This window comes from Bombus flavifrons, chromosome 14 (assembly GCF_040668555.2).
Source record: "Bombus flavifrons isolate JBK064 chromosome 14, iyBomFlav1_principal, whole genome shotgun sequence".
NCBI classification, from domain to species: domain Eukaryota; kingdom Metazoa; phylum Arthropoda; class Insecta; order Hymenoptera; family Apidae; genus Bombus; species Bombus flavifrons.
Window position 1 is genome coordinate 8,365,572 of NC_138455.1, and position 27,066 is coordinate 8,392,637.

Genomic DNA, 27,066 nt, shown 5'->3' on the forward strand with positions numbered 1-27,066 from the left:
AAACACAATGTTTCTGTGATTAACAGACAAACCTCTTTCAATCCTACAACCCCAACCAGTCTTCCAATAGCCGTCACGTAAGCATGATTCACTCCGACCATGCTGAATAGACTGTGGACTTTCAACAAAGACGTTCGCTCAACCAATTGGAACGGTGCTGGATCGATGTGACACCTCGAGAAGTCGACCTCCAACATCATTTCACTTTCTTCCCACCGTTTCTGATCCTCTGCTGACATGTCTATTACCCTCTCGCGAGGCTGGTCATATACAGAAATTATTTCATTACATAGAAACTACGTTATGTCTATTCAGACGTGAATAGTCAAGAAGAATACATAGATTTACCAGTTGTACTTTCTTCGAAGTGGCGGGGCTCGGTGCCAGCATCGGGGTATGAGGAGGTACGTCTTGACTGTCACGCCTGATAGCACCTCCAGATCCGATCTCTGGATCTGGATCTACATCTTGCAAAGTGGCTGACTTGCGAAAAATTGCCTCGAAGGCAAGGCGTATTCTGAAATTGCAACAATGTGTTAAGAAACGAGAAGCGCATATTTTTTCTTTCTGGGCTATGTCGCAAGAGGTACGAATAATATTTTAGTTAAATGAATTACGCACGAGCAAAGAAAATTCAGATTTGACTAGTTTAGCCAATTTAAATCTGTTTATTTTCATTTTCTCATTCTGTAAATATAAAGGTAATTCCTCTTACCTGCTCTCCGCACCAGTGACAGTGGTATAAGGAGTAACGGCGGGGCTGACTAGTGGGCTGAATCCTTTCAACGTGAAGGAATTGGTTTTCTTTAAGATCGATTTCTTCGGTTGTGACCCAAATACCGGGGAATGGTAAGTGTGCTGAAAAATAACACGCGAGAGATACGGTGAAACGAGAAGAAGGAGCTGCATGGTGACCAGCACACGTAGTTAATTGAGTAAATGTACACAATTATGCGTGACCATTGACGTCGAGTAGGCGTGACTTACATGGTCAGGAGCGGCAGCGTTGTTTGGAGACATTGTTAGATCGTTAACACTTTGCCTCTGCATCTTAAGAATATCTGGTGCCGGGATCACTTCGAACCTGGACGGTCTCCTTGTTCTTTCCTGGTCCCTTAACTGACGTTCCATTTCTTCTCGAGCTCTCTCCTCCGCCTCTTTGTGCCATTTCTGAGCCACCTGAATGGAAAATTCAAATCCACAGATCTTACCGACGGAAACTTAGAATTAATTATTTCTAGAAAGAACATACTACAATGACTACCTGCAACCTCCTCTCTCGTCCTATATGTTTCTCAATCAGTTTGATTAATTCCAACCTTTGGATAGATCCAAGCAGAATCATAGAATCAGGATTATCGACCAGAGGAAATCCACGTAACTTGCGGTTTTCTTTTAAAATTTCCTTTAATTTCTGATAGGTAATTCCGTGCCAAATATTCTTCACATCACGAACCATAAAGTCTTCGACGTACACATTGTACATGCCTATAGCACACAAGATTTTTTCGTACTAATTTTTTTTCCTAAATCCTGATTCATATAGAGAGATAATATTTAACAAATTTATTACCTCCTTATGGAACTTCCTTTGGGAAGCTTGTTAAAAATAGTAAGAGCAAAGTTCAGAAATATATAGATTTAGGTTGTCAAGGATGCAGAGGATTTAACAAAAGATTATTAAGGATTTACCTGAACTGGAAGGTAGTAGGTCTGGTAAGTATGGCAGCTTCTTAATCAGAATGATACTGTCGTATATGCTGGGTTGAAGAAGCGCAGCGATGGCGTTGCTGATCAGCACGGCGATCATTATAGGAACAATGTGAGTAATCTGGCCAGTCATCTCAAACACGATAACACTCACAGAGATTGTATGGGTCACAGCACCGGAAAATGCAGCTGCTCCAACGGTGGCGTAGCCTCCTGAAGAACAATTTCTTTCAGTCGAGCTTCTAACTTTCAATGCTCCAGTCGCGGACGATGTCGAAATCACGATTTGCATACATATTCTGTTAATTTTGGTGAACCATGCTGTTTGTAAGATGTAGGTTAATAGAAAAAACTATCTCCTCTTTCATCGTTTATTCTGACTTTTGCTCCTACTGCATTAAAAATCCCCTTATGATAAACCTATAGGATGCGATTTTGTACAGAAAAATATGAAAATCGCCCGCGGCCGGATGGTTAAAAACTTCTCGTTTTATTGGGAAAATTCCAAATTACCTGGTACGATAGGAGTTATGATACCACCATAACGAACACCATTGGGGAACCATAGAGCCATGGCTTCACCCACAGCTCTGCCTAATGCAGCACCGATTTTGAACACGGGGATGAAGATTCCCGATGGCACGGGAACCGTCGAACTTATGATCGAAAAGATGAACTGAAAACGAAGCTCTTAATTTCATTCCGAACTTCTTCTAAAGGCGCGACGAGTTTATTTGACTAAGGATATTTTACCGTGAATGCAACGAAACTAATTAAACCGATGAACACATCAGTGTATATGGTAGACCAATGTTTAACCATGTTCATTTCTTCTACTCCTAATTCTTGTTTGGTCCAAGTGAAATTGGTGAACAGACCGTAAACTTGATCGTGGGTGTTTAAATCACCGGCCATGAACTGGCCTAGTCCCAGGGGAAAAGACACGGAGGACACGATCAGGGAGACGATTCCAGGATACAAGAAGCGACTGGAATAATTTTGTGAAACCGTGAACGATACTTGGATTACCGTTATTTAAGTACTAATATAGTTAACTAGACGGAATTTTGCTTCGTTAACTGGCTATCTTTATCCTCACCAGCTTTTCAGATTAATTTCAACTGAAGAATGAAAATTTCTAACCAGTAATGTAATCAAGACAGTGATCAATGTTCCGAAGAATTGTAAGTATAATATCAACAGTAGCAACTAGCATCTTCTTAGCATTTATAGCAGAGGCGAAGTAAAGCATAAAAGCTGTACGGTTCTAATAATCATGAATGATACTAGATTCTGGGCCATCCTCGATAATTAAGAAAAGGTCCTAATTCACGTCCAGTTAACAAAGCATTACTGTATCTCAAATCTTTGTCAGAAACGTCTCAATCAGAAATCACTCACTTTTTCTGCAGGAAGCTGTTCATACTCTTGTTCTTCCTCATGAAGATCACATACTGTCTATGCAACCAGACGTAGAAAGCACCTCCTAGACCGCTGCCAACACCAATCAAGGCAAATACAAACAATTCCTGAGGATCGAAAGGGAAGTCCATAGTAAAATTCGTTGCGAACATCGCGGTAATCGTTTCCTCTCGTTGAAACCAGATCGCGAGCAATCGAAACATCGTGGCGCCGCATACGGCTGCGAAGAATCCTCTCCAGTAATTTCGAACGGCGAAATACACGGTGGTTACTTCGATGCTGAAGAGAACTCCACCTATCGGTGCTGCGAAACAGGCGGCAACTCCAACAGCGCAGGCTGCTGCGAGCATCTCACAGTTTCTGCTCTCGTTCTCGTAGATTCCTTGGAAACTGGTGACCAATTTGGATAAAAGCGTGGCCACGATACTAGCGATGTGCACGAAAGGACCTTCCTTGCCCAGCGGTAAACCAGAGCCCAATGTGGCAGTCAGACCTATCACCTGTTAGACATTACGGTGGCTCTACACCGACGCTCGAAAACATGCAGAGCAGAAGCTTCAAGGAAAATAGGAATTCGATGAATATATAGGAATTTATTGAATATCAGATTATTGTTCAATCCAGGAGATTGAGGATTTAATACAGTGATTGGGAATCTTCGTGAGAATTTTATTTATGTATCTTAATTATGTCGTATTATCTTATATGAAGTGTTGTTGCTTATTTCAATAGGAGATATTGTGATGCCGTGATATGCACATCTTTATAGTAAACTTATTTCTTTTGTTATATCATGCGTTTTATATTTTCAATATATCTACTCTACAAATAAGAAAGGTTCAACCTCATCGAAAATCAAGAAATAAATCATTTTTGTTGAAATTAGACTATACACATAGACTGAAAATGACTTAATTACAACATTTAAAGTAACGCGTCTTCTGCGAAACTATTTTTTAGTGATTAAGTCAACAATTGTCGTATCACAAAAGCATTAATTTTCTAATCAAATTTCTAATCAAAAGAAATGGAAATATCTAATCAAATTCGGAAGTGGTCAGTCGGTTAAAAGGGAACGTATAGCGGTAATGATACATTTCAGTGGAAATCGAATCTTGTTTCTAACCTTCGCCACAAGAGTACGAAAGGTCAGGTACTCCTTCAAGGCCACTCCGCGTAGAATCGTCTTCATCTCTGGAATGCCTGATCCTATGCTCTGTGGTGCAACGATGTGCACGAATCCGGCGCTAAAGAGAATCAAGCAAACTGGCAAAGACACCCAGGCGAGATATTGAAGCGCTGGATGATGCGTCAGGTCCTGATAAAGCCATATCCTGGCTGGTGGAAGAAGGATACGGTTAACGAGATCTTGATTTTATCGTACATCGAATTGATTTATCAGAATAGACGCGTGTAAATTAATGGCATGGAAAATTGCGAAGCTTTGAAATAGATTGTATTTTCTGAGAAAAAAAATTAATGGCTAGTTTCAACATAGAAAATTACTTCTACATAAAAAAAGAAAAAAAGAACTATTCCTTGGTTATAATAGACTTTTTCTTCCAAAACCGCATTCGTTGATTCGTATCTTTTTTTAATTTCGATAATCCATCGAGACTAGAGATCGCAAGAATTAAATTGACTTTACGGAGACATGTTTCTTTCAAAACCACAATTTCTGGTTTTCTCTACTTTTTTAAATTTCAAAATTCTATCGAAGCTAGAGATCGAAAGAATTAATTCTTTTTATTCAACTGACCGTTGTTGCACATAGAAATGCCACGGTCCATGGCGTAACTGATAAGCGCCATGATTATACCAAGAAGAGCCAAGAAGACCCAGTCTTCGCCTAATCTAGCTCCAGTGTGCTTCCAGGCGAAGGCCAATAACGCGAGCAACTTCCTGCATAGTGGTCCTCTCCTCGACTTTCGTAGATCCTCCGCTCTAGTCTTGTCATACTTTCGCCGCGCTTTGTCGTGGTACTTCAGCTTTCGTGCCTCTTCTTTTGCGTACTCACCCAGGTCTTTCGTGTAGCGACCATACATCTAAACGCAGCACCATCTTTCATCGACTCTGAGCCTTTTTCTCTTTTCGAACTTCTCATTTTTTTAAACAAAATTTCCACACCGACAGCGAGACAATATGTTATCGATATTTTTTAAACAAAATTTACGCATCATCGATATGAATGTTATCAAGGTTCTGAGAAAACACGATGCAATATATCTTTTACGACGAATGAAGTAAGTTTTGTAAACAAAGTGCTATACATACCAAATATTTAGTGTCCACGATTGTCTACCAATTAAAGAACCTTTGGTCGAGCTATTTACTCGTGATAGATTAATTTTCACAGAATCTATGAGCGACTACGAAGTACTCTGATATACTGGAGAATTTTTTACTTCAAACAAATTTCATCATCGATCACGACACTGGGTCGTGCATTTTGGAAACTTCACGATCGAACCAGCGAAACGACGAATGATTGTCTAATTGATGAAATCCACCTGATTGTCTTCGATTGATTTAATATTCATGACGCGAATTGGGGATTTTGTAGCTTTGATCCATTTAGAAACGTCATCTTCAGTAGTGATTTATCTGAGCTGCTGTTACCACTGTTTACGTGCTATTATCATGCTTGTTTACTCAAAATACACTCTTTCTACATACAAACTAACAAAATTGTAAATATCGTGCGCAAGCTGATTTTTCGCAAATCAAGCGATTGTGTAGAAAATGAGAATCGTTATAAAAAATATTAAATTGTATGAACGATGCGCTTTTAGGAGATATTAATCTGCGTAACATTTGACAAGAAAAAATATCAATATTCATCAATGATAATGATCGTACGTGAACGACGAGATTACAATAGCGATAAAGATTACGTGTTAGCGTGCGCTAATTCATAAGAAAAAAATACGGTTACGCAAGCGTGAATTAATGACATGGACAAATTTTATATCCTTTTGCAATATAAATAACTGTTACAACTACTGTAATATCTGAATGTGTTACAGGTAAAAATCAAAAGGGAAACAACAAAGAAATTAATTTGTAGATAAAGACTTAAAGACTGGGACAGTTCAAACTCTGGAATCGTAGAAAACACGACGAATCACCGCGAATTGTACGAGAACATCGTAAAACATTCGTGACGAATTAAATGTCGCGATCCTAGACCTCGTTTAAAAATAGACAATGCGTGAAAATAATTTCAAACGAAACACGGAGAAAATCAAATTACACGCGATTCGATGACTTTGATTAGTGATCGAGAAGATAAGACGTATCAGCGTTATATACCGATATTGGGAAAGATCAACGGAGGTGGAGAACACTCGGTGCATTAGTTGGTACAATTTGCCTTAGTCTTTTGATACAAGGGGGAAAATCTCGTCAAATATTTCTGACTTACAAGATAATTATCGTTACAGACGAAATAGGCTCTGTTCAGAACGAAAGCCGGCATGAAAACTGGATGAAATGTCACTGAAAGCTTCGAGCTGGCTCTGAATGGAAGGGACGCAGAATTCTTCGATAGATCGACCGATTAAGTCACGGACCAAGCATTCTTTGAGTACAGAAAAGATTTACGGGTCACTGGCAACCGATCGTACATCTTCTCCGCTTGTTAAGTCGATCTGATAAACTTTTTAATCTATCTAGCGATCTTTCTCTTCGATCGATTCTTCGCGACATCAATTCATTAAGTCGCTGAAGATCTACTAATTGTAGCCGGCTATTCTGGTTCCGTGATTGTTCGCACTTCACCTCTTGGCAAACTTCGATATCCGGTATTTCTGGCGACAAGTTACTGTAAACAGGCCATTACGATTTTATTGTTTCCTTCCTTAAGCGATTGCCAGGATCTACTTGTTACACGATAGACCGAGGAAATAATGCAGGCCGCGAGGAACGCCTATTCTATCCAACCTTGGTGTATTAAGATATTTTAATTCGCAGTTGGTAGAATTTCGCAGCATTTCGCAGGTTACCATCAATATTAGAAGCTTCGTACAAGTCATTTGTTACGTTCCTATTGTTTTTCTTTCGTTCGCGAGTCCCATATGATTAATGATCTGTTTCTTTAACGAATAACCAGAAACAGACGAGTCAAACGAGTTTCGCTAATTACCAGAAATTATCTTTATATGCGATCTCGATGTCTAGAATTTATTTACAATTTTATTCTGATCCTCCTTTTCAACTTTCAAATCCTCTCTCTTTATATCGTCGACTTCGATGATCTTTAAAGTGCGTTTCAACACATCGAAATTCATTCGCGAAATATTTTCCATCGACGAAACGGAAATATTTTCACTATTGATAGCCGTTCAACTGGTTCTAAGAAATTCCTGTGGACGTTCGAAATATGCCGAATTCCCGACGAGAGCGTGCACGCGAATTTGCGGACGAACGACAACTGAACCTGTTTTCCGATTTGAACGTGAGTCGCGATATTTGTTGAAATTTGGCAACAGTCAAAATCCTTATTTTTAGCGGCGGCCAACGTCGATCAACGACGGTGCGCTCTATTGTCTATTAACCATTAAACGGCCCTAACTGGCCCTAACTATTTCCCCATAACGAATCGAAAAACGAAATCCATTCCTCGCGTCTTCGAAAACGGGTTTCGCAATCGTCGAAAAAGTTCAACACGTCCCGTGTTTATCGAACGTTTGGAAACCTCTTGGATCGTCGAAAACCGGACAGAAATAACCCGCGATTTGCTATTCGGCTTACTACGAATCCTACGCCTGATTACGTTTTATGTAACAATCATTACTACTTCTACTACGCACGTGTTGCATTAAAACAACTTGCAAGTAGCATACGTCTGATCGTTTCTTGTTAAAATATTGTTCAGCTATTTGAAAAATAAATTTTCTAGATTTTAGATTCGTGGGATGAACGACGAATTATACTTATCCAGATTGAAATTTTTCAGATTAATTAAAGAGGCTTCTCTTATCTACCAAGGTACTCTACCTTGCATATTTTATATACCTTGGCATCTTCAAATTTCCCGTAAATGGATAAGAATCAATGGTCTACTTGTAATTCTTTTCAGTTACCTTGCAGAAGAAAGTTTTAAAGGTAATTAATATAGAAAATACTTTAATGTACTTTAATTTAAAAAGCGGGATTATAATTAATAAGAGCAATTGCTTTAGAATAGATAACACATGTCAAAATATGAGAAATGTCTACCAGAAAAGTTATATATACACACGAATATCAATTTTAAACTTATACGTGTTAAACATATGCAACATACACTCGGTAATTCATAATCGTAAAATATACAACTGCGTGTACTACAAGTATAGCCTTCGTCGTATTTGATCTTTAATCCGTGTCACGAGCGCGAATCGTTATCATATGGCAAGGGGTTAAACTGTATTCTTATTTTATAGCGTCAAGACAATATCGCGTTTGTTTTACATAAGATAGACCGTAGAGGTGTTACATGTAGAAAAAGGACCCTGTAATAGAGACAGAATGATCTGTGGATTGAAATATAGTCGACACCTGAGCTATCCTGTGCATGAATTTGACGACAGCCACGTTCCACTGGGCAGTCAGCCGCTAACCCAATTTTATTAATTGAACGTAATGAATTCACGATACAATTAATTGCTTGATTCTAGGACAAACGTCGAACCGATAAGAATCCTTCCCTAAAAGCGATAATTGAAATTATAAATTTCAGTCTGGTTTTTTGGAAGTCCAGAGGATTAAGTAGGTTTTTAATGAGGCTACCTTCATCTTTTAGGGTCACGGTACCGTATTTATTACTAAATTATCTTCGAGTCGCCTTGGAGTTTGAGTCTCTAATGGCTGGCCCGTAATTTTAGAATCTAATTTTAAGACACGCAATTACAATTTACTCTAATTCGTATTTTTAGAATTGCATCGGTATTCGTCCGCGTACAGTTATTCGCGTCATTCTTCATTGCTTCACGCGAGATACAATTCGGTTCCCCGTTTACAAAAGCATCCGAGAGTCGTTTCCAGAAAGAAGCTCACCGACTGGCACAACTCCTGAAAGTAATTGTCTCGACAAAGTGATAAACGCCCCCGCTTATTGTAGCGTTTCCGACGTGACACATTTCCAACGCATGTGACTCGTCTTATTGTACTATCGCTCAACAAACAAAATTTGCGCCGGCTATGATTCTCGAGTATCCGATATAGCGCGGTCGATTCGTTTCTGTCAACGTTTAGTCAATAAAATATAGCTAAAATTATCGTCGATGACCCATGAAAATTGGCAACAGTTAAATTTTCATCGACCAAATAAACACAATCTTTAGCATACATATTGACCCACTCAGAAGCTGCATGACTTAATGAATAACTCCATATATCGAGCAACTACTCGATAAATTGCAAATTAGAGAAAGATGATGATTACGAATATTTATGTGAATTTATATTTTTGTGCTATACGAATATATATTTTATATATACGCGTAAATTTTATATTTTATGATATACCATGGATACTTTATATGCTTTTGTATATTATTCTGAGTATTTTTGTGTCTTTTGATATCTTATTAATACATAAATATTTGTAGTTGAACGATGATGTAACAATCCAGTTCATTTACGTTATCTGACGATAAATAAACTTATAAAAGTAGATGATTTCTTCTTTGAGAATAGACAGAACACTGACCATGTATCCGAATAAAAATATTGATAAATTGAATGTTTTAGCTTGTTGAAAGGCTCGCGTATATATATTATTCAAGTAAGACACTTCAAGCGTAATTTTTCTACAATTAGATCCAATTAAATATCATCATACGATATTCTCGCTTTATTTAAAAATTCAATAGAAAAAACTATTCGTTCGATAGAATGAATAGCCGATTCCCATCGAAATCGTGGAAAATCCAGTGCAACGAAGCGATGCAGACACTGCACCCGGAAACAGTGCATCTGCATACCAGAGGAAAACGACGAGTGTGTGCGTGATGTGTGCATACAGGTCGAAATACAGCGGTCTGTACGCGTGTAGAATCGAACCTGTATGTCACGTGAGTAGATCTGCACGCTGGTCACGCATGTCGGATAAACGTAACGAGTCCTTAAGCGCTCATTCATGCAGATAAAGGCATTGCTTAGAAAGACGTCGTTGCAATGGTCGGCGTACCCTTTTCCGTTTGTAGGATATCACCTGATTGAGACGCGCTTACGCAAAATCATCAGGATTTCACGCAAATTATTGAACGCGAGAGAATCAGAAATGAATGTAACTATAGCGATTCAACAACATTAACCGTGATTGATAAAAGACTAAAGTTTTTTAGAGACTACTAGTTGCAAGTTGTGTAAAAGGGAATTGAGTCTTTCAATTCTTACAAGAGTATTCTTCTTTGAATTAGCAATTATATAATGTGTCGATGAAAATCGATGCACCAATTGAACATGCACGTCAATACACGATTCTCGTATCGAACATAATAACGATCCAGAGCAAACGCGCAAAAGAATAAAAATGAACAATGAGTGATTTAATAATTTTCAAGATTTGCTTCGTGTCTTCGTATAATTTTTTATTACGCAATGAATTATTACATATCTGAAAAGAATCGGAAGAAAAGAATAACGAGCAATATACTAATCTCGACGATTAGCTACGAACTCTAAAAAATATTGAGGAAAAGAATTCTGAACATTAACATCCTCGCGTCTTTGGAATTCTAATTTCTAACTCCACTAAATGCGTATTTCGCAGTGGATTGTTACATATTTCAAAAGAATTGGGAAAGAAGCACAATGGGCAAATTACTAATCTTGACGATCTTCTATAATATTTAAAATGCCGAAAGACGGAACTCCGAGCTTCAATATCCTCCAATTTAAAACATCGATAAATCCATATCACGCAATGAATTTTTATGTAAGTCCCCCCCCCCCAAAATTGAAAAAGATTAATAATTTTGATGATTTTCTATAATCTCCAAAGAGTCCGAAGAAGAAGCTCCGAGTGTTGGTATCATCGCGTCTTCGCGTCATCTAATTTCGTGGAGATGCACGCGATGGACTTGCGGGTGATGGTAGCAGTCCCATGATGCAGATTTCGTGTCAAGGTCAGACCGCGTGCACGCACCACCGACTCCCGCGAATCTGACATTTTATTGACATTTGTGAAACCTGTTTCAGGCTGTGCGGTAAATTTGTCAGAGATTTGTCACGTGAGACGACGGTGTACCGCATGAGTGAAGCTTTTGGGCAAGGAACTGTCTGGTAGGAATGGTACGTCTGGCAGGGAAAAAGAGACCGTGGTTCGTGGTAGCATCGACGGATGTCGCACGGCGAAGCTGACAGGGATCGTGACCCGTTATTGCAAACTGCTCTCACGAAACGTTTATTTAAAATGTAGTCTCTCGCCCACTTGGCAACCGTTCAAAGGTCGCGCTACTGTCCACGCCAGCGTAAGAATTCAAGAAAAAAAAATCTTAAAGCGATCGCAAAGATATATTGTATCGCTGAAAACGGGTATTTGCTTCCATAACTCATTTGTGCTTTGATGTAGAATGTTTACGCAATTTCATATTTTTATGAACATAATTAAAGGAATGGTGAACTTGAACAGAGATTTGTTTCGCCTATTGTATTTATATTCTTGCATGCATCGGATATATGTGCACTTTGCAACATTAAATTTTCCATCAATACGTAAACATCGCCAGTCTACTCGTGAGCATTCGAACGATAAATGTCTTACATTTAATTTCAATTTCGTTGCATAATAAGAGCGTCTCTCGCCATTAATGGACAATATTTTTGTTATACCGATGACTAATTGCAATCGTATCTATCTCAAATCTGAATTTTCCAAGCGATATCAATTAACTTTTGAAATCGTTCGAATAATCACGCGCGGTGGTATATGTACATTCGTATTAACGTTTCATATTTCTGAAGAATCTTTACGAGTACTATCTTAAATAGAAAAATACAATTACGAAACTTCAAGAAACGTGAATGGCAAGCGTGGAGAATTATGGAGACGATTACAAACAGTGTCGGTAAAATAAAACAATCGAACGGTTGTGTGGTGAGCACATCGCGCATTTGCAGGCAATTCGAGATATTGGCAGGCGCCTAAATCGTCTGGGATTCGTCTGCTAGCAACGAACACGGTTTAATTATAAATCTGTCCGGCACTGGTTCAATGGCATCGCGTTCCACGCGACATTCCTGCCAAATTCTTATTTCAGATTCGATGGAATTTCTTTTTTGACGATGCGAAGCAGTCAAAGACAGCGTACCATTATGGAAAAAGCGTGACGCGCTAGCGGAAGCTGCGAAGAACCACGAATGTTTAAACAACATCGACGTATAGAAGTAGTACGTATTTTGTACATGAAAACTGTACAGTATCGAATGAAGAATGCGATTCATGCAATGTGATCGACGAACTTAAATCGACAAGGAAGAGTTTTATTAATGCTCCTACACGCGAAGTACATTGTCTCTCTTCTCTACGCATGCATAAGTAACATCTCCACGATGCATTAAACGAATCAGTCAGGGAGATCGCTTACAATCGTATTAATGTAATCGAAGGGATCGAAATCCTGCTGCTCCTCGTCCGCATTTGGCGGAGGACACGGATAAAAAGCTTGCGAGGGTCTAACAAAAAGAAAATAAAATATTCCAAATTAGAGAACACGAAAGAAGAAGGGACCCCATAACGAGGAGAGGTAGGCGAATTATATCTGAAATCTGCTCGAACTCTACGTGTATACGTGGATTTTCAATGTCCGTGCAATTTCACGAAAACAGTCGAAGGAAAGATAAACGGCTGGATACCTGTGCGGCCTGTTTCGGCGATTTTCTCGTAATTTCGCCATCAGCCTGGTAAATTCCTCCCATTCTTTGTCCACTTCCTCTTCGCTACCGTCTGGATGATAATGAAGGGTCTCCTCCCGGAGCTCCTTCTTCGTTGCCTGATTCGCCATCGTTTATACGTTCCTTCGGAACTCGACGACTAATCTGACCGAGAAAGAGGTTACAATTGTCTTTTGTCGCGAGTCGATAATGGTATCGGTCGCAATAAATTTCCTGTCACTCAGAGCGCTGCTCCGAGTTTGAAATTCCTCGAGCCAGGGGGATTACGTAATCGCGTGGAAACCGTGAAAATCATTCTCGAGAATGACAGGTATGATCCACGGAATTTATCGAAATGACGAACAGGAAAGTCGGGAAGCTTTCAAGAGAACTATGGACCGATAGATAACCGAGAATATTCACGCCGAGGAATCATCGTAGCCTGGTCGTGGGTATACATCGGAGTCGAGACACGGAGAAAATGTAGATTCGTCAGCTTTCCGTGTACACGCTCGATCGCATTTGTCGTCCATAGAGGATTCTTCGTTCTGTTAGTGAACTTGTTTCGCGCGTGCAGAATGCAAAATTGACTGGAAAGGGCAGAAACGTTTTCCTCCAAGGAGCGACTTTCTCGAATCGTCTCCAGAGAGTCCGTGTGACACTGACACTGACACTACGCGGGCGGAAGCAAAAATTGGCAAAAAGAAGCGTTTAAAGCAATTGAATCCGTAGGCCGAACCGTCGCACACGAAGCCAATGAGTCACACTGACAATGAGAAGAGAGAACCAGCGTGCGGGCCTCAGATGGGAGGGCCTAAGCTGGTCCAATTTACTGACTCATTAGCCTCGCTCGGACTGTTGTCGACGTCGTCGTCGCGCTACGCTCGCGATTTTCCCCCGCGATATATCGGCGCTGTCTATTGTCGCGGACACCTCTGCGGCATCGCAGCGGGGACACTCGCGATCGCCATTTTTCTTCCACGCCTCGAAACAAATCTTTACGCAAGAATTTCATTCGACTGGAAACTAAACGGATCCTATCGTGCAATTATTCTACTTATAAAACTTTCCAACGTGTCCATTGACATATCGAATATCGGCAGATTTTTGTACTTTCACAAAAGATATATCGTTTTAGGAGATAAAAGATGAAAGATTCGAGGTACAGGTATGTGGCTTGATTACAAAGTATTGATTTTTGCACGTTTCACAAAAGTTTGGAATTTCAATAAGAGCGAAGATTTAGGTCACCGAAGCACTGACACGACGATTAAGGCGTTTTTCGTATCAAAGAGAGAAAGAGAGAAAGAGAGAAAGGGAGAAAGAGAGAGAGAGAGAGAGAGAGAGAAACGAAAGCTTCGAAGTCTTATCGGTTGTATTTCTAGTGGCGACTGTACGGTGGCCATACACGGCAATTGGCCACTTCCCTCGACGAGGGCTCGTAGGAAGCTGCCTTCAAAGTCACCAGTTATCATTGATCAAAATTACCGCGTAATTTGATGAATGACTGTCTTATCCTATGCCGGCACCAAGCTCCGATCGATGACTCTCTCTCTTCTGCTTTATACAGCCTGTTTTCGGTTCTATGCACCACTTTCACGATATTTATTTTTATTTAAAAGACAAGCTATTTTCACTCGCTGATCGTTAAGATACCTTTCATTTGTATTATTCTACTTTAATATTAAAGTTAAAATTGAGAAGGCAATCTTCGTAGATTTGAATGAAATGAACACGTACCTTTCGCTACGAAAGTCGAGCTTTTACCAGACGAGATTTTCGATGGATACAGATGGACGATGAACGGAGTACCGTGGCAAATTGTTCGTATTTATCGCTCGGGCTACGTTACTTGCTTATGAGCACATCGAGCCGTAAATTCGCGTGTTTATCCCGAAAAGCAAAGAGATAGCAGATAATGGACCGGAAAGGATTGCCGACTCGGTAAATTTGTCTAGACGAAGGAGTGCGTCAACACCAGAGTAGCAATTATTGAACTTCGAGTGAAACAGAAGATTTACTATTTGATATTCACCGACCGGTAAACATTATCTATTATTAACTGAATGATCAACTACCTTACCCTTTATCAAATGATATCTGGTCACAAGAGTATCCAGAATTATCTGAACGAAAGTAAAACGTAAAAATGTACGCGTACCTTAATTTTTTTTCGCATCGCGCCAAAATAGGCTGTTTGCGTTTCGTTTTATGAGCTCGATCCGCGGATTTTACGAATTCTCGAGAATAAGAAGCAGCGAATCTCGGTATCTTATTTTTAGAAATGAAGAATAACCGGACAACAGCTGCGCCAAGCGTAGTGTAGTTTCAATATTCCATCGAAGGAAGATGAATTATCACATTACTGTCAAATCAAACGTGAATCACGTAAGACTTTCGTAAAAAATGCGGTGCTAAAGTGTTAATGAAACATCGAGCAACAGGCAATCGTACGGATAAACTTTCCAATCTAGAACATTCGGTTGTTGATTTATTATAGGATAAAGGCATCTATCGATGTCCTTTGTTATTGCAAAATTATCACATAGAGAAATTTTAGAAGATTCAGTGACTCAGGTGATAATTAATTCTACTCGTAAATGAATATAAGAAATTTGAAACTTCGTTATGAAAGAAATTAGAGTCCTCGTTCATCGTAATACCTATTTAACAAAAAGAATCAATGGAGGTTAAAATATCTTCTTTTCGTAGCATTGTTATTTATACAACAATGGGAACTAGTTTGAAAAAGAGATAAATTAATGTAATCTGTTCTAAACAATAACCAGCTGAACGCCTATAAATAAAAATGTATGCATAATGTATGTGTAATTACTGAGGATGAATAATGAACGAAGTCATTTAGGAAACCTCTTATACCAAGTAGCATGAATTCTTTTTAACAATGTAATATTCTTAATGGACTTCTTTACCTTGTACAATGTACATAAATGATTTAACATATTAATAACTTAGCATGATTGTTGTTCACAGCAGCTTTGTGGAAACAAATACACAAAATATACATAAATAAACAGAAAACGTGAATAAACAATAAGCAGAAAATGTCTGGATTTTAACTTTGTTACAAGCAGAAATGAACTTGAATGGAATGCGTTAATAGTTCGGTTACTTGTAAAGCAACCATTTTAATCCTACAAAGAACAAACGTAGTCCATTAAGGCGAGCCACAACCGCTCGTAATTTTCTCAAGACATTTTTATACCTCTCCGTGAAAATTATTTCCCTGTTTTGCGTAATTCCCTCTCCGTTTTGTTCCTCTATGGACCGGTGGCTATTGTCCGATTTTTCGTTAGTATGAAAGGAACATTCCGTTCTTACGAAATTCATTGTCGGAATAATTAGATAATTCGCCCATTAGGAAACCTCGTGGCCTTTGGAACATAGAAATTGGCTTAATACCATGTATTTAACACTAAGTTTGAACGATGTTATCTACAATGCTAGAAAAACGGAAAAAAAGAAACAGATATATGCTTTAAATCACTAGAAATAATACAGTTTCTTTATTATTCTTCTAAAGAAAATAATCTGCCATAATCTAAACACTTATTTTTCTTCTTGAGAATCGAAGTTCGCGAATAATTGTAACATTCTTCTTATCAAGTATCAAGTTACTAAAGAATGATCTATTATAATTTAGACGAGACAAAAAACCACTTATTCCGTTTCAATGTCAAAAATAATTATGCTTATTAAAATAAATAGCCTTCATTGATTCTTTAACATAACACGAGCAATTTTTCAAATAAAAATATCGAAAATTCAAGGTTCGCGGTAGATTCGCAGAAGATTAGTCGATCCATCGGATCAGGAGAGGTCTTGACAACTGTCACCACGGATGTCCCATGGGTTCACGACCCCATGCCGGCATATTAGAGCACTGAATTAGTTAATGCCAGTCACATGGCCGAGCAACGAGAATTACCTTCTCGTGATGCTTCAACAGTGCATACGATTGCATTTTGGACAAGATCGTTTGTCCAATCATCGTCCCTTCCTTCCTGTTTAGCTGGCCCTTGTTTGACGAATCATACTTGTTTACATAGTCAATCCCTTGCGATAATCTTCAACTCAGAGGATTTTCAACGTTATTTGCTTCACGAACGCCAATGATCAGGTTTTTAAAAAGAAGAAGAGAAATCGAACGCAATGATTTTCTCGACTCTAGAAAATAAGTTCCAGGATAGAATGCATATACGTTTATGCGGGTAGCACGATCGAACATAGGCAACACCGCTTAATCTAATAGGATAAGTCTAATTAACAATTCCTTGGACAGTGAGAAAGATTAAACAGCCAGCCTGGTAATGTATCCGTATTTCTATTTGCTGAGAAAAAAGGTATCGCCAGCATATGACTCACCTATACCAGATTTATGACTTTTATCTCGTATTTTCTCCTACTTGTATAATCGTACCTCGTGAGCGATGTTTTTTCGCACGATTATTGACGTCCAAGGAAAAAAAACCCTTCGTGCATTCGCAAGCGTTATCGTGAAAAATGAATAAGATAACTCGAACACGCTTTTGCGGCCTGCTTGATAACGGTAGCAATAAACAAAGCGTGTCGATAACTTTTGAACCCTTTCTACGTTCAACTGTCGCGTCTTCAGCGTGCAAAACACGTTCCATTTCTTTTCATTATTATCGATGCCAAAGAATAAACCGCTCCCTCGGGCCACGCTAATCTCGGTTTAATGATCTTTCTCCCTCTTCGATTTGACAATGATCTTGATCGAAGGTACGCAAGGTGGGGATAGCAAAATATGTACATAGAAAGTGCACTTTACGAACGCGCGCAATGATGAAATTTCTATTCGACATTTCTATGCGAAACCTGAACGCGACACGCATAAATAATCAATTGACAGGATGGAATACAAATTTCCACGATTATCTCTGGTCAAGGAAATTTTGTCTGTCCGACCGAAGGAATCATTGAAATCAATTCAGTTCATTGTAAATTACGAAAGTAACTACGAATGAAAATAAGATGCTTATCTTATAGCGAAAAGAGAAAGTATACATATTATCTAAAAAATGATAGATCAAATGATACGCTTTTCACCAGCGATAATCAGGCCACTGCGACTTCTGTAAAACTTATCGCCGACAAATGAATTACACTCGTACGTTCTTCTTTTTAATAATAAACCGATGATAACATGGAATCGGAACAGACTCACAGTCTGCGAGTCTTCCCGATAACCCTGTTTGCTCCATCGAGAAACAGAGAGAATCGTTGATCGACCATTTACGAGTTCTTATTTTTTAATGACGAATAATTACCGCGTCGGAAAAATTGTCAGTCAAATTAGTCCGAGTTGTCTAGAAGAAAAATAAAACGTGCAAATGGCGTTAACCCAATAAGCAGATATTACATAGAAACTTGAAGTTAATTAAATTTCCTTTATTCAGATTGATCAAGTGACAAAGTGGATACCCGATGGAAAATAAGAGGAAAAGAAGTGAAATGTAAATCATAATTGTAAACATAGTTACAAATAAAATTGACTTAAATTAGAAAATTTACATTACATTGCCTACATTGTTGAGAGGACCTCAACTTCGTTTGGAGCTTGAAAGCGCATATTTCAAATGAAGTAAAATAGCAGATTTCTATTAATAAAGTGTGCTCAGAGTATGTACTCAAAGTGAAGTGAATCAATCGACAACGACAAGCGTATAAACTTGAAAAACTATCATCATTGGTAAGTAAGTTTTATGTTCAACTCAAGTTGCTCGAACCAGGTAGCTGCGCTAATCTGAGCGAAGCGTTAATCGTAAACGCCTTGAGTATCCGTGTCAGCTACATCCATCAGATCAAACTTAATTATCTCTGATAAAAAATAACAAAGTTAATCTTGGTGGTATCAGGTCCGTCCTTGCAAAATAATTACACAGCCAAGTGTCACTAGTCACGAGACTTTACAACTGTGCAATAACGAATGCTCGCTAAAACTGCGATAGAAGATCGAATTTCTATGATCGCGCTTCTACGACTACGCAAATGCACGTGATTCTCAGATTTCTTACTCTTCGCGCCATCATTATCAGATCTCGACGATGCAAATAATCTTACGATTCTCCGAGCATCGATCGATCGTTTCTATCTTTTCTGTCCTGATTATGCAAATGCCTCATTTGTCGTGCACCGGTGAATCGATGTTGATAATCGCGCGTTTCGATCAGTAATGAGTACAATCGAGATCCCGCGAGCAAGTCCAAGGCCGTCATTATCATCATCGACCAACGATCAGACCGCAACGACGGTTATGTCATCGCGGGCATCGTTTCCATCAAATCGACGAAACGGACACGCAAGCTCATCTCGTGTAAACATTGTACGAAAAAGAACGTGTTATTAGCCGGTGCTTCGACCCGTTGCACCGATATTAGGGTGATGAATAATTACGTTGCGGAGATATAGCGTAGGTAAACAGCTAGTAAACAGTCAACTAAAAACATCGATGATCGTGTATATTCGTGTAGCTTCTTTTATAAGTATAAAAACCGTGTTTACAATATCGTATAAAATATGAGGAATTGCATTTCCTTGAGCTTTGTATATTACATGTGTATGTTAGAAAAATTTGAGTAGATTGCTGTTAGAACATTTATAGATCTTGTGTGGAAAAGCATCATTGAAGAATATTTTGTTGGTTGGAGACTTTTCTTTAAACGTAGAGTGTACACAATATAATAATGTGTAGTAAACATATCAATGCATTGTATGATATGTACTATAGATCGCAGTCGCAATGTAATTATCAGATCTATTGCTAATATCAATATACACATAGCAATAACAATACGAAATAATGATCTAAAAATTAATAGATATAAATACATCAAAAAGGTTCAACCTCAATAAGTAATTTCTTAAGAACCATCAGGTACCTACCAGGTACTGAACAAAAATAATTTCCTGATTAACCATTCTTGGGAACGAGCTTCAGAGGCTCGACTCCCATAACTTGCGCGAATTCTTTACACGCCTGTATCTGATTGGGATGATACGTAATACCACCCTCTTTATCCACGCGTTCCATGGCTGCCCTCTCCAGGTCTCCAGGTATCAAAACAGGTTTGTCTTCGGCGGGAGCCAAATTTCTCAACTGTTTCAACAACTGACCTAATCTCTCCTTCGATCCACAACCAAAAGCTTCCGGATTTATGGCCATGAAACACTGCCCAAGATTAGCAATTTTTTCTTTGGTCTTCCACTGTCTGATGTTAGGACCAAACTCGCTTCCAGACAGAATTCCGCAAAGTATCTCGACCATCAAAGCTAGTCCATAGCCTTTGTAGCCGCTAGTGTGTTCCTCTCCACCAACAGGCAGTAAAAGAGAAGTTTTGTACGCTTCTTCGGCGTTTGTGGTAACCTTCCCATCGGACCCAAGCGCCCAGCCCTGGGGAATGGCTTCGTTCTTCCTGATAGCTAGCTCGATTTTGCCCAGAGCAACGGCTGTCGTGGCCATATCCAACACGAACTCATCGTTGTTCGACGCTCCCATTCCCAAAGATATCGGATTCGTGCCTAAACCCGCACACTTGCTACGGGTCGGTGCCATCAGAGGACTCGTATTGGTGCAGGAGAAGCCCACGAGACCTTGGTCAATCGCCATTTTCGTGTAGTAACCACAGATGCCATAATGATTCGACCCACAAGTCGACACCATCCCGATACCGAACTTCTTCGCCTTCTTTATGACCAGTTCCATGCAAAATTTACCGATCACCTGGCCCAAACCGTTGTTCCCGTTGACCAACGCTATCGCCTGGAAATAGTTCCATCGAACTTTGCGGTGAAGTCACGTCTTGGTTTCTTAAATGAAACAGCACGGGATTTTGAAATAAGAATGCCAAGCAAGTGCCGGTTTACTCGACGTCGTTTCAATGGATTTCGACACTCTCAAAAACCAAAGTGATCGATCTTACTTTTCAATTTTTCTATTGGGTTGACAACTAAGTGATTCCGGATTTTGTCATTGGGTGGTAACGACAGAATCCGCAATCACTTAGTTACCAACTCAATATTTTTATTAGGTAGATGATACAATTAATGTTCGATACTCAGTCAGCAAACAAGTAATTTACTTCCATAAATTTATTTACCACGAGAAACTGGCATGAATAACAAAATGTATTTAAAAAGTATTTGTAATATCATTTTCCCTGTCCTTCAATTAGAATTATAGAGTTGAACAATGTAGTTTTTAAGAAGTTCGTTTATAGAGTCTAAGAATGTTGTCGAGGTGAAAAGATCTCGTATCTATTCAAATGGAATTAAGGAATTCTAATACCCACGAGATAAGAGTACGTAAGGAGTTATCTGCTTTGTTTTCTAACGAGATCTTTATTGTAATAGGATAGAGTTTGGTTCTGTGTCGTGTGTTCGCTGAAGTTGTTTGCTTAGAAGGCTTTAAGCAATGGTGCGCAAATCGGAAATTACATTTTTAATTATCGTCAGCAACAACGTGTACACATATGTTCGTAACGTTGCATAAAATGCTCTCTGTCATATTTTTACATGGGAAATGTAAAGTTTCCACTGGTAACGACTGACAAGTAAACCGGTAAAAGCCGGATTTTCAACCATACGTGCGTTTGGTATCGTAAGTTTGAGTATTTCCAGCAGCGAGACTATGCTTTGGCTATGCGAAGATTCTTCAATTATAATCGTATACATTTATTTTTGCTTTTAAAGAGAAATGACGTAATTGAAATTGTTTGCAACCGCTGAGAGGACGCAAGATGAATTAAATAAATCATTTCCAGGTATTGTTAACACATGAATGACAACCGCGTATAATAGTAATAATTTCTCGAAATTATCCAGTCTCCGCATCTTCGTTAGAATTTTAATGATGTTTAATGGAACGTATCCGTGCACTGTAATCTCACTGACGTACGTTCACCTCGTGACAACTGTGTATCCAGTTGATTAAACGAACAATTAAACCGCGTCACGTTTAATCTCAGTGAATCTTAAGACTAATCACGATGTAAAAGAACCAAGGTGTGGGAGTTCCGACGCTGTTTTCGCGGCTTCGATTATCACGCTTAACGTTGCTATACTTGACATCTTCGCATCTAACATTGAGGCTTTCGGAGAAGAGTCGCAACTGGAAAACATTTTTTTGCGATGTTGCCGACGTGAATCTCGTCCAATAGTTTCAAACAGTGGTAGACGCGGTAGTGTTAAGTATAACACTGCACAGTGTAACAATGTTAAGTGTGAAACCAAGGTATATCAACCGCGACATCGTCTCGCCGCTGGAAAGTAGGTTTCGCCGTACCTGAAAATCCGTAAGGATCTCTGGCTTCGCAGTGGGATTGGTCATTCCGTCCTTAATATCCTGCACGTACATTTGCATTCTGTTCATTCCATGGCTAAAATGGCCACGGTAATCGGCGACCATCAAATGATGGCCAACGATACAACCATCCTCGAGCGACGTTCCAGCCTTGCACATGCACTCAGATACGAATCTAACCACCTCCTCTTTAGGGACCACCATGGGTACGTCACATTGACCGGAGGCTAACCTTGCCCACATCCAACCAGATTTCATCGAAGTTCTCAACAACTTTAACGTATTCCACGAAACACTCAGAAGGCTTCTGTTCATGTTCGACATTATTTTTTTCCGTTGAGCGACTTATCAATCGCGATGAACCAATTGAATCAAGCCTTATTTATCTTTTTTATTAGCAATCCTACTGTGACGTTGATTTTAAGAATGTATACAAAGCCACATACGTAAATCAAACGATAAACCGCGAAAATATCATCGAGCTAGGTTATCGGTTCTTTTTTTAAATTTCTTACTTAATCTTAAAACCTCGTTATTACGAGCAACTTAAAGTTCTTTTAGACAGGATTAAGTTTTAATAATATCCTTTTGTATTCTTCGTAAATTGAATTTAATTCAATGTATTCTTTTACAAATTGTTCTATCTTCTTCTTCTTCTCTAGTTGTGCAGAGTTTAAATTTACCGCTTCCCAAACTTTTCATCTAATCTACTCCTTACCTCCACGTTTTGTTACATAAGTGTTAACTTATATCAAGGATTCTCCGAGTGTTTGCGATCGATGTACTTGCTGTTTCACAGGAAAGATCTTCTCTAAAGCGTTCGAACTTGACGAGACAAGTTTTTTAACTATCGATCGTGCACGTGTGCAACTTTATGATCTATGGATCACACGGCAACCTTCACGAATCGATGTTATACGTTGTACTACCTTTCCAACTTTATTCTTTGCGTCACGTGTAGTTACCTATTGGCTAGACTGGCTGACGTGGGGAAGCGGGAATATTTAAATTACTAGAAAACGCCGCTTTAAATAAAATTTCTTGCAGTTTCCTTTCAGTTGAATTCACAACTTACGGAATATTTTTATAATGTTTCTGTGTCACGAAATATCGATTGATATCCTCGAGAATTGTATCAGTGTGGTTTCTGAACGCGAAGAATACAATTTTATTATTTCCTTAACCTCTACTTTTTCCTTGTAAACTTTGCCTGTAGAAATATTTCGCTTGAAGCGTCAACTTTAATCCTTTAGAAACCATGATTGCAAATTTACATGGTAACGTAACGTTGTGTTTTTTATAAAAGAATACTCTATACATATTTGATCCACTTACTGCCTATTTCATTCTACACGCTATTTCTAGGTTAAAGAAAAGGATGACGTATGTCTATTTTTGCATCGATAAAACTAGCTCTATCTACGATAACGTAACCACATACTATAAAGCACCTAACTTTATGAAAAAATATTTCAATCCCGCAAGCTATTGTACTATGCAATATCTATTCAAATATTTACTTTTCAAACGAAGTCCTTCCCTTCGTTATTCTAATCCTCCATCCCTGAATCAGATAAATCTTTAAACATCGTCATCTTTATTCCAAATCAAGACTTATACCTTACACAAACCACAGTAAACACTCTATGTACTTAATATTTGGACAATAATTATTAGATTTGGAAGATTAATTTTAATGCGAATTAATATTTTTGAGAATACAATTAAAAAATTGCTTTATCTATCAAACATTATACAAAGCACTATACTTTGAATATTTCACACACATATATATATCTTCATAATATGTGCGGTCTGTGCAATTTTGCACTTTCAAATTTCCCATAAATGCACGGAAATCCACAATCTAACAACTGTAATCTAGATCTCTTCTGCATAAAAATCTCCATTGAGCTCCAAACAAACATCGTTCCAATTACTGCAATCTGTTCAGCGATGGAAAGGCTCTCGTTCCAAAAACGGTCGCAGCTTATCGTTCATTCCTATCAATCCCGTCCAATCAATGACACGTTACACAAAGCCTGTTATCAGCCGCTTAAAAATCAATTACCAATTTTGCTTGAGACATCCGACGCAGTTAACAGGACAAACGTTGAGGCAAGGATCGCGAAGCACATGCAACGGGGTCGTAAAGCGAGTAATTTCACAGATGCGCACCTAGCAGCGCGAATAAAATGCACGTGACTCGTATACGGTGTGTAGACAGGTTGCAAGGCAAACCGGCTGATCCGGCCGCAGAAAAATCGATAATCGACCCTGCGTTTCCGCGTGCATTCTGCGCGCTGCGTAAAACTTATGCAATTCCAGCGTCGAATATTCGGCACCATCCTACAGATTCGAGCGATGTTCGCGTAATTTGACGATACTTGTTTCAACGATACGCGATTTCTTTTGTCGAGGCATTCCACGATGGGAATAAGAGGATGACGAAGAAAGAAAAAGGAGCCAAATGATCGCGTACTACGAGAAGACAACGCCGTGGTGTTGTGCGACGTCCGCTAGCTATCGTTTCGCTTCGCTTCCTGAAAAACCAGTCCTTTATAGAGAAAACTGACGATTCGCGAAAAATTGCAATTGCACATTGGTATTTCGAAACGAGCTTTCGAAATCTTTAAGAATAAAAAAGAAAAGTGGCACAAGTGGTAAAATTTCGAACTTCCTGTCTTACGATATTGAGCTAAATTTCTATTTGAATGTTTCATAATTGTACGAGAAGAAGAGACGGTTCGTGACTAATTGCACTCTTTGCGTTTTGGAATGTTACTGGAATTTTTACAGTAGAGGGGGAAATGCGTATATCATCGAAGGGACTCGGAAGAACTGGTTCAAGTGACAGAACATGAATCGTTACAAATAAGAATTATGTTCGAGTCGAATCCTTATTTTAATCTAAAGTTTCGTGTGAATTGGTAAAATTGGAAATCAAGTTACGTAGTAAGTAAGTAGTGTCTCGATGATCTGCGGTGATCGTATTATTCACAGTATTTTGAAAGCTAATATGTAATTAGATTTAACGAGTGTAATAAATAAATCATATGAAACAGAGAGAAAACAGGGAGAAAACAATTCATAAGACACTGAGTTAATTTGTGAAAACTATGAATAAAAATACAATCTGTATGCTTTCAAACGTTAAAAATACCATACTATACACGGTCATATATTCATTTTATAAATTCATAATTCAAATCATAAAAGCGTAACAAAATCTCCTAGGTAAATACAGACATTTATTTATTAATTTTTAAAAGAAGATTCTTAACTGAACTCCACCTTTGATGAACTCAAAATTGTGGGACGATGCTGACAATTGTAAATATTCGATAAATTCATAATTTGAACCACAAAGAATTTCGAACGGCATCAGATGGAAAAAATGAAATAGGAAAATACATATCCAATAGTTTGCAGCCGTAAGTTCATCAAAAACTGTCACATATCACCTGCGCATTATTATAGTCAACTGTCAATATTTGCGTTCCAGTTATATATGCGAGGTCGTTATATACAAACTTATGTATATAGCATGTACACGAACTGATATACGTAACAACAAATTAGCTATATTGCTTGCAAATTAGGTTGCTAGAATAGGACAAAAGTTGTTTCGATAATTTTCTATTCAGCTCGAAGTTACAATGCATGAAAAAATATCAAAGATTGCCTAATACGACACACTGAATTGCGTCTAACGAATTGGTCAAGAACGAAATAACAATAAGCGCAGAAATACCATGGTAGAAGTCACTGGTTTCTTCGTAGATTTTTTAGGATCAGTTTCTATGTTAAATAGCTAGACCTTCGCTTTATCGCCCGAGAACCTCGATACGACGATCTCTCATCGAGAACTGTTATCGACTTCGTACATATATCTCATCAAGGACATTCTGTGATAGAAACGTCGAACTAATCACTACAATAATTAGACTCGTAAATTTTCGTTCGCATAAATTCGTCGTTCAAATGCATCTTGAAAATCTGTTGGGACCAATCAGGTGTTAAAAAGACCTTGACTTCGATCTTCCCGAATGCAATAAAATTTTATGCACTAAAAGCGTTCAACCATCAACTAATCAAAGTAGTATTTTCATGCTAATTTATTCTTACTTTTTATATTGTTTCAAGTTTTCTCAGCTCAGAAACCGAATTGCTGCATTGCCCATTCATTTCCGTTTTATCTATTTCTACGAAATTGTAAATTTTTATTGTCGATATTTCGCAGAAAAGCCAAGATTACGGGCAGCAGATTTAAGCTTCTTTAATATCATTGTCAGGTTAATAAACCTGTACATATATTTACTTATCTTTATAGTTAGGCTGAATAGTTTCCCAGCGTAGTGGCGGTAAAACTGTGTGCAGATGTGATATTACGAAATTAGATAGAAAAATAAATAACGAGCGAATACATTATTCCAAACGAAGGAATAAAGCTAAAGAATTAAAAATTAGGAATAACAAAGTTATGATATTTATACTGAAACGATCGATCATGCGCTATTTCATTACTGAAATTCTGACGCTATTTCGCAGAATTTGCAGCTCCCGTCGGAATGTTTGACGCGATAAAAGATTGATTTATTACAGATAAACGAATTAGCAGGTCGTGAAGAAGAGAGAAACAAATGTGTAATTAATACAGTTTATCTCACCTTCCAATGTAATTAGAAATCGACTAATCACCGTAATAACTTGTTTAAACTACTCGTTAA

The 27,066-nt window shown here is 38.5% G+C and overlaps 2 protein-coding genes across 8 annotated transcripts in view; both read right to left on the minus strand.

Moving 5' to 3' along the window:
* Nucleotides 1-27,066, minus strand: part of ClC-a (chloride channel protein 2) — a 33,622-nt gene that overhangs the window by 1,801 nt on the left and 4,755 nt on the right. The window contains exons 1-13 of one of the 6 annotated variants that reach the window (XM_069126616.1): nt 12,976-13,796; nt 12,708-12,795; nt 4,892-5,177; nt 4,259-4,470; nt 3,112-3,632; nt 2,464-2,698; nt 2,224-2,386; nt 1,693-1,923; nt 1,265-1,488; nt 988-1,179; nt 716-858; nt 349-517; nt 33-260 (exon numbers count right to left, since the gene is read on the minus strand). In XM_069126616.1, the coding sequence (XP_068982717.1) occupies nt 33-260; nt 349-517; nt 716-858; nt 988-1,179; nt 1,265-1,488; nt 1,693-1,923; nt 2,224-2,386; nt 2,464-2,698; nt 3,112-3,632; nt 4,259-4,470; nt 4,892-5,177; nt 12,708-12,795; nt 12,976-13,124 (2,841 nt within the window). In that variant the 5' untranslated portion in view covers nt 13,125-13,796. Of the gene's footprint in view, nt 1-32; nt 261-348; nt 518-715; nt 859-987; nt 1,180-1,264; nt 1,489-1,692; nt 1,924-2,223; nt 2,387-2,463; nt 2,699-3,111; nt 3,633-4,258; nt 4,471-4,891; nt 5,178-5,406; nt 6,536-6,556; nt 9,445-12,707; nt 12,796-12,975; nt 13,797-14,733; nt 14,817-27,066 lie in introns of those variants that run through there. The other 5 variants (XM_069126621.1, XM_069126617.1, XM_069126620.1 and 2 more) reach the window with 5 other exon arrangements.
* Nucleotides 18,121-25,344, minus strand: LOC138186599 (uncharacterized oxidoreductase YjmC). Of its 2 annotated transcripts, XM_069126635.1 has the most exons (3): nt 22,319-25,344; nt 19,921-20,797; nt 18,121-19,842 (listed from the first exon to the last, which is right to left on the minus strand). In XM_069126635.1, the coding sequence occupies exons 1-2, from the start codon at nt 22,658-22,660 to the stop codon at nt 19,949-19,951; spliced, it is 1,191 nt and encodes a 396-aa protein (XP_068982736.1). In that variant the 5' UTR covers nt 22,661-25,344; the 3' UTR covers nt 18,121-19,842; nt 19,921-19,948. The 2 variants fall into 2 exon arrangements, with proteins under 2 accessions (XP_068982736.1, XP_068982735.1); XM_069126634.1 differs by having other exon boundaries at nt 18,123-20,797; nt 22,319-25,343.